This window comes from Acartia tonsa, chromosome 8 (genome assembly GCF_053477335.1).
Source record: "Acartia tonsa isolate MP-2025a chromosome 8, ASM5347733v1, whole genome shotgun sequence".
Taxonomy (NCBI): domain Eukaryota; kingdom Metazoa; phylum Arthropoda; class Copepoda; order Calanoida; family Acartiidae; genus Acartia; species Acartia tonsa.
This window is the reverse complement of record NC_137267.1, coordinates 33611756-33632447: the sequence shown is the minus strand read 5'-3', so window position 1 is coordinate 33632447 and position 20692 is coordinate 33611756. Positions and strand designations below refer to the sequence as shown.

Here is a 20692-nt window from a genome sequence, read left to right as displayed (position 1 = left end):
ATAAGGGGATACAAATAAAACAGTCAATATTCAAATATTACTAGCGGAAAAGTTGAAGGCAAAAGACCTGCCATTGGTCATTAGTATGTAAATTTCTTTCCTTTTTGGTTTTAGGGCTTTTTCTTATTTAAGGAATACTAACATCGGTTCTAAATTTCTAAGTATTGTGATAGATCTGTTTTTGTAAAAGTCCATATGTCGGTCCAGAAAAAGTTTTCATCTTCTTTGTTATTTAAAAATATATTTACATAGGCATCAGGAGTATGGTCAGGAGAACAGCCGACCTGCAGACCCTCCAGCTCTGGTACCAAGAGTCCCTACTAAATATGTATTAATGTACACTTCAGGAGTATGGTCAGGAGAACAGCCAACCTGCAGACCCTCCAATTCTGGCACCCACATTCCTTTCTATATATGTATCTATGTAGGCCTCAGGAGTATGGTCAGGAGAACAGCCAACCTGCAGACCCTCCAATTCTGGCACCCACAGTTCCTACTATATATGTATCCTTGCAGGCCTCAGGAGTATGGTCAGGAGAACAGCCAACCTGCAGACCCTCCAACTCTGGTACCCACAGTCCCTACTATATATGTATCTATGTAGGCCTCAGGAGTATGGTCAGGAGAACAGCCGACCTGCAGACCCTCCAATTCTGGCAACCACAGTCCCTACTATATATGTATCTTTGCAGGCCTCAGGAGTATGGTCAGGAGAACAGCCAACCTGCAGACCCTCCAACTCTGGTACCCACAGTCCCTACTATATATGTATCTATGTAGGCCTCAGGAGTATGGTCAGGAGAACAGCCGACCTGCAGACCCTCCAACTCTGGTACCCACAGTCCCTACTATATATGTATCTATGTAGGCCTCAGGAGTATGGTCAGGAGAACAGCCGACCTGCAGACCCTCCAACTCTGGTACCGACAGTCCCTACAATATATGTATCTATATAGGCCTCAGGAATATGGTCAGGAGAACAGCCAACCTGCAGACCCTCCAACTCTGGTACCGACAGTCCCTACAATATATGTATCTATATAGGCCTCAGGAATATGGTCAGGATAACAGCCAACCTACAGACCCTCCAACTCTGGTACCGACAGTCCCTACTAAATATGTATCTATGTAGGCCTCAGGAGTATGGTCAGGAGAACAGCCAACCTGCAGACCCTCCAATTCTGGTACCCACAGTCCCTACTATTGTGGACAACCTCCGTACATCAGACATGCCAGTCATAATGGTTCTACTGAACAGGTTAGCAACAGAAATAGAAAAAAGTTATCCAGCATGGGAAAACTCAGTTTTTAAATGGCACATATCTATTCTTTAATTTTTTTATTGGGATGCAAGTGAGAAAAAAAATTGCCACCTCTAAGAAAGAAAGGCTTTAACAGACAGGTCTTTAATATGCCGTTCCTTTGTCTACCAGTTCTTATTAAGAATTGAAGTTTATAGATAAACAGATGAATGATTTAATTTTTACAGGATAGTATTATTTTTTTAGGATAAAGATAAACTGAAATAGTAAATAGATAGATAGATAATTATTAGAGATATAGATGCCCATTAAAATTTTATGACATTTTTTTATTTTTACACTGTTTCTTCTCTTGGAGATTAAATATTTAGATAGTTAAATTAATTGGTAGATATTTAGATAGATTGATACATAGATAGAGTAAATTAATCGTTAGTTAAAGACATATTTTATTTTCAGACATTTTTTTATTTGGACACTGAACTTTCCTATCACCTAGATAGATAGATACAAGAACAATATATTTAGATAGATAGATATATCTAATAAATTTTTATTTTTAGACATTTTTTGATTTGGACACTGAACTTTCCTATCACTGTCAACCAGGATTTAAAAGGAATTTATTCTTAGAACATTTGACATTAGGATTCATATGTTCCAGGACAAAAGCAGGAGTGACAAACGTCAGAATGGACAAACGTCGAGGTGGACACTTAACCTAAACTAACCTACCTGTTAGTTGTCTGTATTAAAGATCTTGCTAGCTGCTAAACCGATTTGGTTCTTCTAAAAAGTGCTTTATATATGTTTAAGAAAGGTTTTTTGTTTCTTTTAAAATTAAAGAAACCATAGGTATAGTTTTAGATATTTTCAAATTGAATTGTCTATTTCAGACCAATTTTTTTAGACCTTTCGGGTATAGTCCCTTTCGTGGCAACGCACCTTAAGGGGCGATTCTTTGTATTTTTCACAGTAGGTTTTCTCCTATTTCTAGCCCCTGCCTAAAATAACCTATAAAAAGCCATTTTAAAAATACGACGAATCGCCCTTTGCCACGAAAGGGACTATTTCCGACCTTTCTTTTAAAGCTATTTAAAAACCATGTCCTCTCTTATATTACTATTTGTATACTATAAAACCAAATATGCCCCTAGAGGTCTCAAGGGTCGCTTGAGGTGAGAGGTATTTGGAGACTGTCCATTTTTATTTTCAGTTTTAAAAAGAAAAAGTTTGGGAGGGGTCATTTTTCTATGGGAGATTCTTCTTAGTAGGGTTATAATAGTTATGAACCTTCCTTGGACCTATGCTACTTAAGAGGAATCATATTGTTTCAGCGGTTAGCAAGATTTTCGGTAAAGACAGACAGACACACAGAATGACACACACAGACAGACGTCTTACATATGAATCTCTAATGTTTGTTTCGACTAATTGATAATAACATGTTTGTAAAATTTGAATAGCAATTTCTTTGTTTCTTTTATTTTGGCCAAATGTTGAAACACCTAGCCATTTTGATATGAAAAGTATGAGCTTGATTCTTGGTCAGCTGAATTTGAGTTTCCGATTGTGTACATAATTTCCTCATCCTATCTCAATATTTACTATTAGCTTAAAAAGCTTTAAACTTCCCCAAAAAAATTAAACTTTTAAATTTATAATGTATAAATCGTTTATACATTTTATCGCTTTTCCCTTTGACCAGAGTAGCTGAAATTAGGTTTTGCAAAATTTGGATTATTTGCTGTACAACTTCGGAAATTAGGGAAGAAATAGGCAATAAATTTTCAGTTGATCTGATTCTTTACTATCTTACCTATTTAATCAGGGAGGTAGAGACATGCCTTCGGAATATAAATCAGTAACTTTTCTATTATGAAATTTATTAATCTTTAAGTATTCATTATTTCTGAATAGTTAGTATTTGGGGAAGGTTTTATAAAACAAAATGTAAATTTTAGTGCATATTTACACAATCTATAAGAGTAACTGATTCTTTCTCTTGTAATTGAATAGACACAATATTAAACTTTATATGTAAGGGGATAGTTGATTTTTTTCTAATTTAAGCATCTGTGTTTCATCTTAGATATCTTGGAAGCCGTTTTAAAAAGTTAATAAAAACCAGGAAAAAATAATGGTTATGTTCCTCTTCATGAATTAATAGTCATTTTAAAATTAACTATTATCAAAATATAAATTTATTTTTTCGGGGTTTGGAGAACCTTGCCTTTTTCTAAAATCTTGCTAAGCATAAATCTGTGTGTTTTTGTTAGCACATCCTACGTGTCCCCTTTTGCCCTAGGGTGCTAATTTCATTTAGATAAAAACTTTTCCTTTCAAAAGTTTTTTTTTCTTCAAGAAACAAGGAGTAGGTAATTCAGGAACTAAGGTGTAGAAAAAATATTAAAAAGTAAGATTTGTTCTTCAATTTCTCGCAGGAGGATTGCAGGAAATGGTGTTAATTTTTATGAGAGCCTTGGCTTATGCCATAAAAATAAAGCATTTAGAAAAACGTCCAATAATAAATTGTTTATTTATTCAAGTTATTTCAAATAACTCCAACTTCACCTTCTAGCTTTTTCTTCTTTCTAACTTTATAAGGGTAGAAAGCTTTTGTGTATAAGTCAGAACTTATCCACCATACTAAAAGAATAGTGTCACTTTCTGATGATTGTTTTATGTGTTGCCTTCCAAGGGGGTTGGCTGCCACTGTTTTGACTGTTTAGTTTTTTTAATTTGTTTTCTTCTTGTATTTTTGGCAATATTTATTTACCCACTGTAAAAATTACACATATACCGATGTTATTAACACAGCTTTATTTTCATTTTCACACCCAAAAAGATCAATTAGGCTGTCAAATCCACAGATTTAATGACAAAATACACCTATTTTTATATTGTGACTAAGGATTTTAATCAAACTGGCAAACGTATGAATGAAAGCATCCATTTATTCCTGAAAAGAATAAATACATTCACAGTACAGAATACCGACTGAAATTAAAACTTATAGTATATATTACGTAAGTTGTAATTTTAATATGTAATTCAATTTGTAATGATTTAAAGAAACTTAAAATGATAAATATACTTACTTATGAGGGAGGTGTATTTAACCTACCTCTGATCAATACCTATGAGGATGGTTTGGTAACAATTACCTTTTCCAGGACCAAAGATGCTGTTGGACCAAAGCATTCTCTCTAATCTACTATAATTGGCATACACTGAAACTATGAATTATTTCTCCTGAATTAAAAAAAAAAAAAAAATAACAAAAATTTGTAACATGTAAATAAATGGATTAAAAATTTATCAATAAATTGCTCTAACTTAGACTTCGGGAGCTCCATATTATTCCCGTCTGATTTTTTTTCAATATTTCTTTTAAAATTGAGCAGGAGTGGATTTGATCATGCAAAATGTTTCTTCATGAATGGAACAGCTCAGTGGTATGGACCTGACCTTACTTGTGAACCTATAGGTAATTTGCGCATCATCATATTATTACTATTATGAATTGATAATTTTGAATGTATGTTATTCGAAAAATCTGTGTTTTCGAAAAATCTGTGCTTTAAATTTGAGTAAAATAACTTTGGCCTAGCAAATTTTAGTGGCAAATTTAACCCGTTTTGGTGTACAGATAAATAGAAATCGAATATTGTTGTTTAATTTTAATTTATGACTTACATTTTAGAATGTGGACCTGCAGAACGAATCTTACATGGCAAACCTATCGGTGACTGTACTGCTTTTAGGTTAGAACCAATTGAAGAAAATCTTTGAAGCTACTCTACACGTCACAACTGTTTGTCTGTCAGTATCCCTTTAATATGTAACATGTAATGCTCAACTTTTTGTTAAAAGATAGGTGTTCACCTTACATTTTTTTCTTTTTTTCACTCCCATTTTTCTACATTTTTTCCTTATATATCAACTACTACGGTTTTAATACTGTGTTAAGTCTTCTCATTGAGTAATAAAATAGCTGAAATGCTATAAAACATCAAAAAACATAAAACCAATTTTTACCTTTATATGCAAAGGTAGGTACATTATCGTCCTTGTCTTTTTCTTTATCCTGAAAACTGTATGAATATGAATAAAACTGTTTATTGTACAAAAGAATAAAAGGAAATACTTAAATATGGACTTACCATTACACTGGGATTTAGGTATAGATAAATGGAGGATAAACCAGTCTTACATGAAGCATATAGACAGTCCAGCAGGAATTCATTTTTTGTCTTTCGGTTTGTTGTTATCGCGCATTTGAAAGAATTTCTCTTAAATTTAATTGAAGAAAATTTGGTAATTAGAATTGAAACTTGTCTAAGAGAAAAAAAATAATCAATTGAAAATGCATTATGTTTCGGTGTACAATATATTATTGTAGTATAGCCACGGTGTACAATATATTATTGTAGTATAGCCATTAGTAAATAAATTATTGAGGGAAATTAATTTATCTTGCATTGCGTAATCCCTGGTATTACTATTCATTGTCTCTGGAATCCTTTGTAATCCTTTTCATATTCTAATAACCCTTACCAAAGTCTAGTAACTATCTATCTATCTATCTATCTATCTATCTATCTATCTATCTATCTATCTATCTATCTATCTATCTATCTATCTATCTATCTATCTATCTATCTATCTATCTATCTATCTATCTATCTATCTATCTATCTATCTATCTATCTATCTATCTATCTATCTATCTATCTATCTATCTATCTATCTATCTATCTATCTATCTATCTATCTATCTATCTATCTATCTATCTATCTATCTATCTATCTATCTATCTATCTATCTATCTATCTATCTATCTATCTATCTATCTATCTATCTATCTATCTATCTATCTATCTATCTATCTATCTATCTATCTATCTATCTATCTATCTATCTATCTATCTATCTATCTATCTATCTATCTATCTATCTATCTATCTATCTATCTATCTATCTATCTATCTATCTATCTATCTATCTATCTATCTATCTATCTATCTATCTATCTATCTATCTATCTATCTATCTATCTATCTATCTATCTATCTATCTATCTATCTATCTATCTATCTATCTATCTATCTATCTATCTATCTATCTATCTATCTATCTATCTATCTATCTATCTATCTATCTATCTATCTATCTATCTATCTATCTATCTATCTATCTATCTATCTATCTATCTATCTATCTATCTATCTATCTATCTATCTATCTATCTATCTATCTATCTATCTATCTATCTATCTATCTATCTATCTATCTATCTATCTATCTATCTATCTATCTATCTATCTATCTATCTATCTATCTATCTATCTATCTATCTATCTATCTATCTATCTATCTATCTATCTATCTATCTATCTATCTATCTATCTATCTATCTATCTATCTATCTATCTATCTATCTATCTATCTATCTATCTATCTATCTATCTATCTATCTATCTATCTATCTATCTATCTATCTATCTATCTATCTATCTATCTATCTATCTATCTATCTATCTATCTATCTATCTATCTATCTATCTATCTATCTATCTATCTATCTATCTATCTATCTATCTATCTATCTATCTATCTATCTATCTATCTATCTATCTATCTATCTATCTATCTATCTATCTATCTATCTATCTATCTATCTATCTATCTATCTATCTATCTATCTATCTATCTATCTATCTATCTATCTATCTATCTATCTATCTATCTATCTATCTATCTATCTATCTATCTATCTATCTATCTATCTATCTATCTATCTATCTATCTATCTATATATCTATCTATCTATATATCTATCTATCTATCTATCTATCTATCTATCTATCTATCTATCTATCTATCTATCTATCTATCTATCTATCTATCTATCTATCTATCTATCTATCTATCTATCTATCTATCTATATATCTATCTATCTATCTATCTATCTAGGTGCCAGGTACAGTATAGCTGTGACCCTGGGTTTATGCTGGAGGGGAGAGGAACAAGGATATGTCAGAGCGATGGAACATGGACACCAAGTAAGTTTCATTTGGATGTTATATTTTCTCAGAGAGAAGGGACAATGGGCTGTTGATTACACTAGTCCCCAAAGTTAATAACGTTTTCTTATTCGTTGGCTTAACAAATTTTGATATTTTAATTAATTTTGATTGTTTGTATCATTGAGTTGAGTGTTCAAATGTTTAAACCACTTTAAAATTACTAAAGGGGTGATTTTGAGTGTTATCATTGGGGATGTACATTAATTTATCGGTCATTATCTTATCCCTTTATTTTCCTGTATTTTCTATTCTTTTATTGATAAATATTAATTTACTTCATAATTCAAAGAGGTTTTGAAAAATATAAAAAGAGAGAGAGGGGGAGTTTTAGCAAGGGGGGGGGGGAGATATAGCTAGAAAGAGAGAGAGGGGGGAGTAAGGAGAACTGAATTGAGAGCAGATTACAGACAGAAGGACACGAACATTTATAATGTAGCATCTCATTTATAAAAAGAGTAAAAACATTAAAAGAAGAAAAGGACTAGTTGTAATACATTTAACTTGTAGAGATGGTTTTCAAATAGTGTAAAATATATTCATTTTTTAAAACTATTAAGTTATGGAAAGTTATTTTGTTGTTTTTATTTAAAGTAAAGCAATTTATCTTCTTCAAAGGATTATCCTAAGACTTTGCCTATATTTATATATACATGAATATAACCAAATTTATAATACCAATGGAACTGTTCAAAATGTACATATATTTAACTTATATTATTTCATACAATTAATAAATACTAAGTATATTTATAGAGAGAATGAGAGATATTTTTATTTAGTTTTCTTTGGCCTCTCCTCTTTTTAAATTTTTAGAAATTTAGAATATAAAATAGGACAACAAAACAACAAAATAGTAATGGATGTAATGGGTGTGCAAAAAAATGCGAACATTTTTAAAATTGAAATTGCGCGGCTTGTGTTAATAGTAGAAAATTCTTATGCATATCGTTAGAACCGCTATGAACTCTAGTTTTTGGAAATATAAGAACGAATCCTGTGCTACGTATATTTAGGGAGCTACGTGGTGAAATGTTCCTATTGCCTTAAAACTTGAATTGCGAGTAAACCAGAAAATTAAAAAAATATTGAGAAAAAAATAAACCTATTTTTAAAGCTTTTTAAATATTTGTATTTATTTGTCATACAAATCTTCTAATTGAATATGAAAAAATCTACGAATATTTGTACTGAAATCGTTCTTTTACAATGGACCCTTCAACAAGGTATCAAATAAAAGTTGAGATTGAAACTTTTATGAATAAGTACCCTGGAGCAAGCATAAGAGAGGTTAGACAATTTTTGAAAAGTGGATCTGCATCCCAGGTATGGAATAATCTTACAAGACAAACAAGATCTTCATTCCTGGTGAGAAATTACACTAAATGCCAAGAAACAGGTTCGTCGTTAAAGCATAGAGGATTTAATGGGTGGAAGAAAACACCAGAGAGTGTACAGAAAAGAGTGAAAAAAATGTTATTGAATAAAAAAACACCTGGATTAAGAAAAGTTGCTGCCACTACAGGTGTTTGTGTTTCTACTGCTAGAAATATTCTAAAATCATCAAAGCCTAAACCATACCACAAATATAGAATACAAAAAATAAATGATGCCCAAAAAGAACAGAGGGTTAAGTTTTCTAAATATTTACTTCAACATTTTGGTTCTTGTCCCAGAATTGGAGGGAGGTGGCACCGCTTAATCAACACAGACTTTTTCTGGTTTACAAGCAATTCAATTTTTAAGGCAATAGGAGCATTTCACCACGTAGCTCCCTAACTATACGTAGCACAGGATTCGTTCTTATATTTCCAAAAACTAGAGTTCATAACCGTTCTAACGATATGCATAAGAATTTTCTACTATTAACACAAGCCGCGCAATTTCAATTTTAAAAATGTCTGCAATTTTTTTGCACACCCTTATAATATACGTTTATCCAGTAAGAGGGAAGGGGATAGGGGAGAAAAGCGGATACTTATAGAGCTCATAACCATATAACAAGGATGACAACATCCATAAAAGCGAAGCACTGAAACAGTAGGAAAAACGGACATTAACATTTGTATATTGTCAGAACTGAATAATCAGAATATAAATGTATAAGAGTCGAACCAAAATTGTAAGTAAATTTGTTGAAAAACTGCTGGATACAGGATAATGTTTATGGACATACTTACATTTTTAGAACTTGTTTATAGAGTTGCTTCGCTTATAACATTATACTTTGTTGTCCCAGGAATTACTATATCAAAAATCAGATCAATCGGATGATTAGATCACATTAAAATTTGTTGTTAAAAAAGTAAAAAAATCGACATGTTTAAAATGGACGTACGGATATTCTGGTAATGAGTAGAGTTGATATGCTTTTTAAATCGTACCTAACTACTAAAGGAATCACCACGCAAAGTTGAAATTCTTACATGCCTAAATTAACGAAAAAAGCTATCCGTTACGGACGGAAGGACGTACGGACGGACCGACCCTAATTATAGAAAAGCTTCGCTTTTAAAAATCAACTCCGTAAGACAACACTAAAGTTCAAACTACCCTATCATTACCGATAAGTAGACAGAAAAACAGACACAAACACTTATAGAGTAAGTATGCTACTAAAAACTTTAAAATCTTAAATGTATGATACAAAATATTCAAAATCTGTATAGAGCATCTTAGTAATATTTGATTGAGTTTTGCTACCTACATTCCTAAATTCATGCACTTCCTCCCATGTATAATAAACCAACTTTTCAAATTCTAATATTTAAAGGCTGGGGTGTGTTTAGGATTTTAAGAGGGGCATAAACGTCCAAGTGTGGGAGTAAAGGGGTGTTTGACTCCCCAAAAATTTGAAACCCTTCATTTTACCCCCCTCAAATTATTAAAATATCATTAGATTACCCTATCAAACATTTTTAACTTCTCATTTTACTTTCCTTAAAAAAAAAGCTTGATACAGGTACAGCTTAACATGTTTTCATGTATTACCCTCCTCAATTTATTCAAGTGCACGCCCATGTTCTGAAAGGAATAATTGAGTACACCACAATTGCAGTTTAGAATATTTAGTTGAGAATATTTGAATAAATTTTCCTTCAAAATTGCACGTAATGCATGCAAGGAAATAACATCTTCGAATTTTAATTTAGGACATTAATTTTTATATGAAGTGCCACTAAAAAATTGTTAAAAAATAGTGAAATCTAAAAAAAGACTAATTAAAGACAACTTCTATTAAAAAGCAGTTGCGCCTCTAATCATACATGTCGGTAAAAATTTAAATAATTTCTGCGGTTTGTTTTAGTAAGAGACACGTGGATTGGTGCTAATTTGTATTTCTCATGAAATGCCACGACCCTCCCCTTCAACCAGTAACTGTACAATATTTCTGTTATCTAATAGAAATTAAGTAATTATTATAATAATTAATAATTCAGTGTTACTACTTCCAAGAAATAATTATACAAATTCTTGGAATCTATATTTGTGTCAGGGAGGGAGGAGATATTGAACTCTAAATCATGATAGTGTCCAATATTTATAAACACATTTTCTCAATTCTTAGCTTAAAAACTAATAGGTCTTTTATAAAGTTTGGATTGGTTGATGCTTGCAGTGTTCAAAGGTTAATTTCAATGTAAAGTTTGTGGTTTTTTTCCTAGATCCCTAGAATGTGTACATTAGACTATATAAGATGGAAAGAATTTTAAGGTTAGAGGTAGATTTAAAATCTACATCAAATTTTAAGGATTTTTTATAAAATTCGTTTTTTGTATAGTTCTTTATTTGAAAGCGCAAATACAATTTAAGTTAATTAATTTTGACATCCGTGATAGGTGGATTGAAAACTACCTGTGCTCTGATTGGTTGAATGATGTACGACACTTAAGCTCTCCAAATCCTTAAAATTTGATGCAGATTTTAAATCTACCTCTAACATTAAAATTCTTTCCATCTTATTTAGTCTAGTGTAAATTATATCTAGAAATGGATAAACATTCAACAATTTTTTTAATAAATTAAATCACACAAAAATGTACTACATAAAGCTGCATTATGTTTTACTAGCGGCTTCGTAAAAAAAAAATTTGGGGGGGAGATTTTTTAAGGGGGGGGGGGTAGTCGAACCCACTATTTTAATTTTAGATTTAAAAAGAAATAAAATTTTGTGGGGGGGGGGGTATTTTTCATTTTTTGGGGGGGTTAGGGGTGTCCCACCCCCAAGAAAATAGTTATAAACCTTCCCGGGACCTATGAGAAGCTACCCTGTAAAGGAGAACCCGATCGGTTCAGCGGTTAGCGAGATCCTTCGCTACAAACAAACAGACAGACAAACAAACAGACAGACATCGTTCTACTTTGTATTATAGATATGGCAGTTTATTACGTCTTTTTATAAATCATGTAGAATATATTTTGGGCTTTTTGAGGATCTATAAAAGGATAGTTTTTAAAGAAGTTGTATCAACTTTTTTTTTTATAGCTAGCCGGTTCTTTTAGTAAGTAGTAGATGTAAAATTTTTCATAGAATTCAAATATGCAATCGGTTTTTTTGTAGACCTCTTATTTTTTAAGTAATTTAAGTTTTTAAAAAAAATAATTAAGTCGGTTTTAAGGTACTAAAACGCAACAAAATAAAAGAAGAAAATGGTCAGTAAGAACAAAAATAGTAAGATCTTTAATTTGACACCTTACTTTTAAAATTCTGTTGAGTAATTATTGAAAAAATCTATTTTTTTAACCTCGGTATAATAAAAACTTTAGACCTAAATATTTTCTCAAACAGACATAAAAAACATGGGTTCATATATACCATTAGAATCAGAAAAATATTACGAATCCATTGTAAGCAAAATTGAAAAAAATTAAAAAATTAAAAAATTACAGAAATGGCCAATTATTTTTTTTGTTCAGACAACACTATTGTCTTCCCTTTTTTACCCCCTCTTTACCCCCTCTTTACCCCCTTCCCATTTTTATACTCAATTGAAGAATTAAGACGTTGCCTGTACAACATAATATGATATTTTCATATAATTCCTTTTATTGTAGTTTATATACTATATTGTAAACTTTTTTTTTCAATTTTGCTTACAATGGATTCGTAATATTTTTCTGATTCTAATGGTATATATGAACCCATATTTTTTTATTTGTGAAATAATAAAATTAAGTTCAAAGTTTTTATTCTCGTGGGTTTAAAAAAATCGATTTTTTCAATAATTACCTGACAGAATTGAAAAAGTAAGGTGTCAAATTAAAGATCTTACTATTTTTGTTCATAATGACCATTTTCTTTCTTTTTTTTGTTGCATTTTAGTACCTTAAAATCGACTTAATTTTTTTTTTTTTAAACTTAAATTACTTAAAAAATAAGAGGTCTACAAAAAAACCGATTGCATATCTGAATTCTATGAAAAATTTTACATCTACTACTTACTAAAAGAACCGGCTAGCTATAAAAAAAATAGTTGATACACCTTCTTTTGTGGTTATCTGTAATGGCAACCTAAAGGCGAAAGTTTTATGAGCAATCTATCAGAATTTGTTTCCTTTTTAAGTCTCAAACATTTCTATCTTTTCCTTGATATATATAATTATAAATAAATTATCATAATTATCAATTAAATATTATTAAGAAATATGAAAATAAAGAAAATAAACACCTCCATCCAATAAACATATATGAAAACTTGACATTTTAGAACAATCGTTTGCGAGACCATAATAGACTCAAAACAGCATGTTTAGTATGAAAATAATTTGCTTTTTATTGTTGCGCTTCTCATTGAAATATGTAGCTGTTTATATATTACTAGCGGCTTCGCCCCTAGCCTCTAGGGGCTTTGCCCCAAGAGGTTTGATCAAACCAATTTTTCGTATTTTAGATTTAAAATAAAAAAGAAAAAAAAATTTTTGAGGGGGGGATTTTTTTTTTTGGGGGGGGGTAGTCGACCCCACTATTTTATTTAACACACAAACAAACAGACAGACATCGTTCTACTTTGTATTATAGATAACTTCATTATTAATGTGTAATTAATGAAAAAAATACCTTTTATATCAAAGGAATAACTTAAAAATTGCAAAATTGCAAATCTATTGTTAAGTTTTTGTAAAAAAGAATTATAAAACCACATTATATGCTTGTACAGTTGGGTATTAAAGATATCCAACTATTTTCATTTGGACCCTTTTAAAACTCCACTTTTATCTTTATATAAAAGTAACAGGATCTATGTCTGTCTGTTTATACAGAATGATCTCTCTTTGGTTCTCCTTTACAGTGTAGCTTTTTCATGGGTCCTGGGAAGGTTTAAAACTATTTTGAGGGAGGGAGTAAGAGGAATTGCCCCTAGAAAAAATTTAAGAGATGAATTTCAACTCTCTGGGAAGTTGGTACCAACTCCTTGTTGTAATAAATAATTCTTAGTAAAAATACAAGCAAATTACATACATCAAAAGAATGTCATATATTTTCTTTTGTCCTATAGTTAGGATTATCAAAGACCTATTCAGTTTTAGAGTTTATGGAAAATAGTCATATAATCTTGATATCTTATAATTTTGTGATTATTATCGACGGGAATCATATTTAAAATTAAGACAATGCAAAATAAATAGATTTTCAACTCCAATTATGAACAAAGTTCCCCCTTGTGTAGATTAAAATCATTGGTTGAAAAGACTGGACACAATTTAGATTTAATAAAACAACTTAAAGTTTTTAAGCCAACAAATGAGAAAACAGTTTGGGGCCGGTTGAATGTAGTATAGCAATCAATCCAATTCACACGTTCTATCGCATTTGGCATAATCGTCTTGGTTTTAAATTTTACCTAGACCTCCAAAATCCTAACTGTCCCTCATGAGAGAGAATTTTTGATGAAATTTTTGTAAGAAAGTAAATAATATTTTCTCTCTGTATCCAATTTTTGTACAAAATATTTAAATTACATTTTATTAACAAGCAAATTCAGTAGAATTATATACATCAATTAAATCTAATTTTGATCTTAAATATGAAATATACATACTTATCTATTTTTTCACCTATATATCTAAATAGACCGTAGCTCAAAATACAACGCATCCACACATCGTCGGGGAGGTGATAGGTTCGGGTATCGGTTCGACACTGAGTCATAACTAAAAATGTTGAAATGTTTCCTAGTGCTGAAGTGTCAGATGCGCAATCTTACTAGCTAGATTAGGGGGAATGTCTTGGTTCAAAACAAGTATAACTTACACCATGCTTAGTAAGGATTTTCAGACAAAGTTTGTGATATCAAAAGTGTCATCGATATCAATCTATCAATCTAGATGAGCTGCCAGAGTGTAGACCAGTGGACTATGGCATACCTAGCAGCTCTATCTATCTATTCACAAGCAATATTGCAACTTTTACCATTTCCTAAGTAAATATAGTCATTGGAGGCAGCTCCAAAATAGCTATCACTCTCAACCAATAAGGATCGGCTTGTTTTGTATCAACCAATGGGCAACTGGAAGCAAGCTATTTAAAAACCGCGGCAATTTTAGAAGCAGACAATTCTAGAAAAAATAATGAGCTGTCTGCTTCTAAAAAAAAAAATAGAAATAGTGTTTGATCACATTAGCTTAATTATTAAATCTGCTCAGAGTTTTACATAAAAAAATACCATATATAAAAAACAAAAATAGAGGGATTATTTTTTAGGAAGTGCGTAGCTAAGAATATTCAATTGGCAGTTAATAAAAGAAGTGTTGTATTTCAAATTCTAAAAATTTTATACGTAATTGATAAAACACATTAACCTTAATTTTTGTACTATTAGCTAATTTGTACACAGTACAAATCTATTATTACATAATAGTATCCATAGAACTTGATGTTACCCATTGCTTATTTATTAATTTATTTATTTTCAATTTTAATTAGCAATGATATTTTCAAATAAAATGTTTACTCATTAATAAATAAATAACAAAACCTAAAATCTGTCTGCGACAAACCCAATGATAGCTTTCTGAAAAATTCAAATAACTAGAGTGTAAAAGATAAAAAATTTTTGGGAGAAAAAACATCAAAACGTAATTTTAACAAACGCCATTTATATATTGGGTAAAAAAGTTCTATTTTTACTTGAGGCTAGCTACCTGAATTTTATTCTATTATCTTCTTTGGACTTATTTAGCTATTTCATTATTCTAGTTGATTGTTGTCAATTCTAACAACTGCACCCTCCCATAACTGGTTTTTTAGGCCTAGTTGGAAAATAGGCCTGGAATAATATTTTCTTACGTTTCCCATCCCTTATCCCTGATCTATCTATCTATCTATTTATCTATTGATATATCTATCTATCTATCTAAATGAGCTACCAGAGTGTAGACCAGTGGACTGTGGCATACCTTGCAGCCCTATCTATCTATCTATCTATCTATTTATCTATCTTTCTATCTATCTATCTAGATGAGCGACCAGAGTGTTGACCAGTAGACTGTGGCATACCTTGCAGCCCTATCTATTTATCTATCTATATATCTATCTAGATGAGCTACCAGAGTGTAGACCAGTGGACTGTGGCATACCTTGCTGCCCTATCTATCTATCTATGTATCTATCTATTTATCTATCTAGATGAGCTACCAGAGTGTAGACCAGTGGACTGTGGCATACCTTGCTGCCCTATCTATCTATCTATGTATCTATCTATTTATCTATCTAGATGAGCTACCAGAGTGTAGACCAGTGGACTGTGGCATACCTTGCAGCCCTATCTATCTATCTATTTATTTATCTAGATGAGCTACCAGAGTGTAGACCAGTGGACTGTGGCATACCTAGCAGCCCTATCTATCTATCTATATATCTACCTATCTATCTATCTATCTAGATGAGCTACCAGAGTGTAGACCAGTGGACTGTGGCATACCTAGCAGCCCTATCAATGGAAAGGAAAGGATAAAAATACAATTAAATCAAATTTTGGAAAAGTATAGAAATTCTTGTGAAACATGTAGTAAATGAAATGTTTATTAATAGATTTTCTCTTAAAGCAGTTTGTAGAATCTATAAAAAATGACGTCATACAATACAAATGACCAATGATAGGCAGAAAAAGACCTCGGTTTGCCACGGACGAACTTTCATGTCCTTTTATAGAGTAGCAGCTACAGCACAACAGAAGTACAGACAGACATCTTATTACTTTTATCAATTTTATCCTTTGGCGCAGGCATTGTTTACAACCGTATCTTACAAATCAGTGGTGATGTACGAGTGTCAATATGGCTATATGATCAAGGGAAACTCTACAAGGTATGATTATAGTATTAAACTAGTGTTAATATGGCTATATGATCAAGGGAAACTCTACAAGGTATGATTATAGTATTAAACTAGTGTTAATATTGCTATATGATCAAGGGAAACTCTACAAGGTATGATTATATTATGTACTAGTGTCAATATGGCTATATGATCAAGGGAAACTCTACAAGGTTGATTATAGTATGTACTAGTGTCAATATTGCTATATGATCAAGGGAAACTCTACAAGGTATGATTATAGTTTGTACTAGTGTCAATATGGCTATATGATCAAGGGAAACTCTACAAGGTATGATTATAGTATGTACTAGTGTCATTATGGCTATATGATCAAGGGAAACTCTACAAGGTATGATTATAGTATGTACTAGTGTCATTATGGCTATATGATCAAGGGAAACTCTACAAGGTATGATTATAGTATGTACTAGTGTCATTATGGCTATATGATCAAGGGAAACTCTACAAGGTATGATTATAGTATGTACTAGTGTCATTATGGCTATATGATCAAGGGAAACTCTACAAGGTATGATTATAGTTTGTACTAGTGTCAATATGGCTATATGATCAAGGGAAACTCTACAAGGTATGATTATTGTATGTACTAGTGTCAATATGGCTATATGATCAAGGGAAACTCTATAAGGTATGATTATAGTATGTACTAGTGTCAATATGGCTATGCCATGGTTTTCAGCTATTTTCTTGGGTGTTTCGAAATCCCCCACACCCAAAAAATAACCTCCCCTACCACACATTGGACTGAGCCCCCTGAGAAAAAATGAACTCCCTCTAAAAAAATTATATTCATATATTTTTTTTTATTAAAAAAAATGAATGTGGAGACCTAACTATGTCTATCTATTACATGAGTATATAAAATAGACTAAGTATACTGTTTTTGTAAATATGTTCATACATTCAAAATAATAACTAGAAATCTACAAATAAGAAGATCTTTAGAGTAGCAAGAATTTTGCTTTGTTTAAATTGACCTTTGAAATTAATAATAAGCTTCTCTGAAATGAACAACTAAATCATACTGCTTATTTCTGGGACAATTTACTTCAGATAATAATTGGAATACTATTAAAAAATTATCTGAAAACTAATTAGCTGTTGGAATATTTTAACGCTGTTTTGTATGAAATAAAGAATGTGTATCATGTATAGAGAGAGATAAGATAAACCAATAACCCGACCCTTAAATATTGGTTTTACTAAGTAGATACTACCAACAATATGGAACATCATTATGAAATTTTTTCTCAATGAACCCTTATCTGATAATAGAAATTTTATTACTGATAAGTGCGTTATCCATTTGAAGCAAAAGACTTTTCTGCTCTTCAAGTAAGTTCTCAGAGAGAGAAGGGGCTTTAGGCTGTTTATTACACTAATCCCAAAAGTTTTATAATAACGTTTTCTTATTCGTTGGCCTAACAACTTTGATGACTTAAGTGAATTTTGATTGGTTGGGTCATTAAGTTGAGTGTTTTAGCGATTTAAGCTTTGATATTTATATAGTGAAGGGGTAATTGTGTGTATCATCATTGTGGATGTACATCGTTTTATCATTCCTTGTCTTATCTCTTTAGATTAAATACATTTTAATAAGAATTATGCTCCTTTCATCCTTTCTATACCTACAATGTTTAAAACATTCCAGTGTCATTTCCAGGATTGCCCAGTAATGGGATAAAATTGTTTTGATCACTTTTTTATCCACTGCCAATTGGGACAAAAAATTTTGTTGATACTTTTTAGATTGCAAAGGCAAATAAATGTTATAAATGATGTTATTTAAATCTTCAATTGAATTTGTTTTTTTTTTCTTGTAATTTGTTTACCGAATGTTTTTGTCTGTCTTTGTGAGCAATATTGAATATGAGCGTACAAACTTACATTATAACAGGAAGTATATTAGATACAAAAGAGGTTCAAAAACCTTACACAAAAACGAGTGTTTTCCCGCATCTTTTATGCTTGTTTTATATTAAATAAGGCTTTAGATGAGCTCTGTAGTGATAATTCCAATTAGGGTTAGGGTTAAAGCCCTTTCAGTGGCTATAGGTATACCCCATATGGTGCTCAAAAACCAATACAGTTTGGTTTTAGTAGTGAGTTGAAAGGTTAAAGTTATATTTCTAATTATATTATGATGCAATACTGTTTTTACGCTTACTTGACCCTAATATAATAGCCATGGCTTATATTTAATGTATTTTAGACTTAATTACAGCATTTGACTCTCAATACTGAAATATTTGTCAACAAATATTCTTTCCATATGTCCATAGTCTTTCTATGTCGAGAGCAGAAACAAAAATAAGAAAATATGGAAAAGTGAATTGATCAGATGCTTTGCATAAAAAAGGTTGTTTTTTTAAAAGCGAAGCTTTTCTATAATTAAGGTTGGTCCGTACGTCCGTTACGCTTAGCTCTTTTCGTTAATTAAGGCATATAAGAATTGTCCTATTGATTTCAAACTTTGCATGATGATTCCTATAAGAGTAATGTAAAATTTTAAAAGCGTAGCAACTCTATAATCTTTACCAGAAAGTATCTACAGTATACGTTACGAAAAATGACCGGTTTTTAAAATGGGGGGGCTAGACCATTTTATAGACCGGTCATTTTTCGTAACGTATACTGTACGTACATTTGAAACTATTAAAAGCGATGCCACTCTATAATAAAATCCTGAAAATGAAAGTACTTCGTTTTTATGGATGTTGTCATCCTTGTTTTTGTAATTTTTAAGATGTTAAAATAAGAAAGTTTAAAAAGTTTATGGGTGCATTTGATGCGACATATTTAAAAGGCAAAGGGCAAAGTTTTATAAACGAGGATATTGCAAAATTGCTTTTGCATTGCCCTGTCCCTTTTTATTGGAGCGTAGCTACTCTACAACTGTACAATTGACGTTATTGTTAGTTTTGGATAAAATTAAGAGACTCAATTTCACCTTTTTCATAAATGACAAACGGGTTGGACAGCGGAAAGTGTCATTTTTGACGTCATAGAAATACGACTAAAAAGTAAGAAGGGAAAGTAAACTCCAAAAAAGAGATGAATAATAAACGTAATTATTTGACGTCACACAAGACACTCTCCGCAGTCCCCAAATGGGAAGAAGATTTATCTTCCATAGTCCTATCTCTGAAAACCTGCAGTACAGAATATGCATGACAACTTAATTAATAAACTTTTAGTTTCAAATATGCATAACAAAAAAGACAACACTCCCCAACTCAATTAAGTCAAGATATTATCTTTTATAGAATTGTTTAAAATGAAATATTGTCCAAGGTTTTATCTTTGATACAAAGTAGGACGATGTCTAACCTTCCGTCTGTCTATCCGTCTAAAGCTTAAGATCTTGGTGACCGCTGAACCTATTGGGCTCTACTCTTTAGGGTACTGGTGATGTGGTGGTTTTAAGCTAGTTTCTTTTCTTCTTTCAATTCAAAAAATGTGGGAAACACCTAGTAACCCCCAAAAGGCTAGAATTTTTTTTTTTTAATATGAAAAAAATTTCTTCATTTAATTAATATCTCCTAAACCTGTAGGGAAAAGCCACTTAAAAATTAACCAAAACCTATTAGAAGCCTAACAATTGTGCTTGATAAATATAATCAAGTTTAATAAACTTCAACTTAACCAAACATGTTTAATTGCTATACTGTTATATTGGTGTAAAGTACAAAAGGCAGATTCTTGTTTATAAAGTATAAGGAGAAGATTAATTTATTGTCCATTGTCCACTCTCTATATCCATATAATAAAGTAACAGGATGTCTGTCTGTTTGCGCCAAAGGATCTCGCTAACCACTGAACCGATATGGTTGTCCTTTACAAGGGTAGCTTTTCACAGGTCCTCGGAAGGTTTACAGCTATTTTGGAGGAGGGTACCACCACCCTTACAAGAGAAATCGCCTCTAGAACTCCTTCCCCAATTTGTTTTACCTTTTCTTTTTAAATCTAAAATAAAAATTTGGTTATCTAATTTAACTC

The 20692-nt window shown here is 31.2% G+C and overlaps 1 protein-coding gene across 1 annotated transcript in view; it reads left to right on the top strand.

Annotated features, from left to right (window-relative positions):
- LOC145326582 (sushi, von Willebrand factor type A, EGF and pentraxin domain-containing protein 1-like) overlaps nt 1-20692 on the top strand; it is a 139881-nt gene that overhangs the window by 41906 nt on the left and 77283 nt on the right. The window contains exons 7-13 of the mRNA XM_080169953.1: nt 1133-1258; nt 1826-1883; nt 4672-4752; nt 4969-5029; nt 7244-7332; nt 16236-16298; nt 16579-16660. Of these exons, the coding sequence (XP_080026079.1) occupies nt 1133-1258; nt 1826-1883; nt 4672-4752; nt 4969-5029; nt 7244-7332; nt 16236-16298; nt 16579-16660 (560 nt within the window). The remainder of the gene's footprint in view (nt 1-1132; nt 1259-1825; nt 1884-4671; nt 4753-4968; nt 5030-7243; nt 7333-16235; nt 16299-16578; nt 16661-20692) is intronic.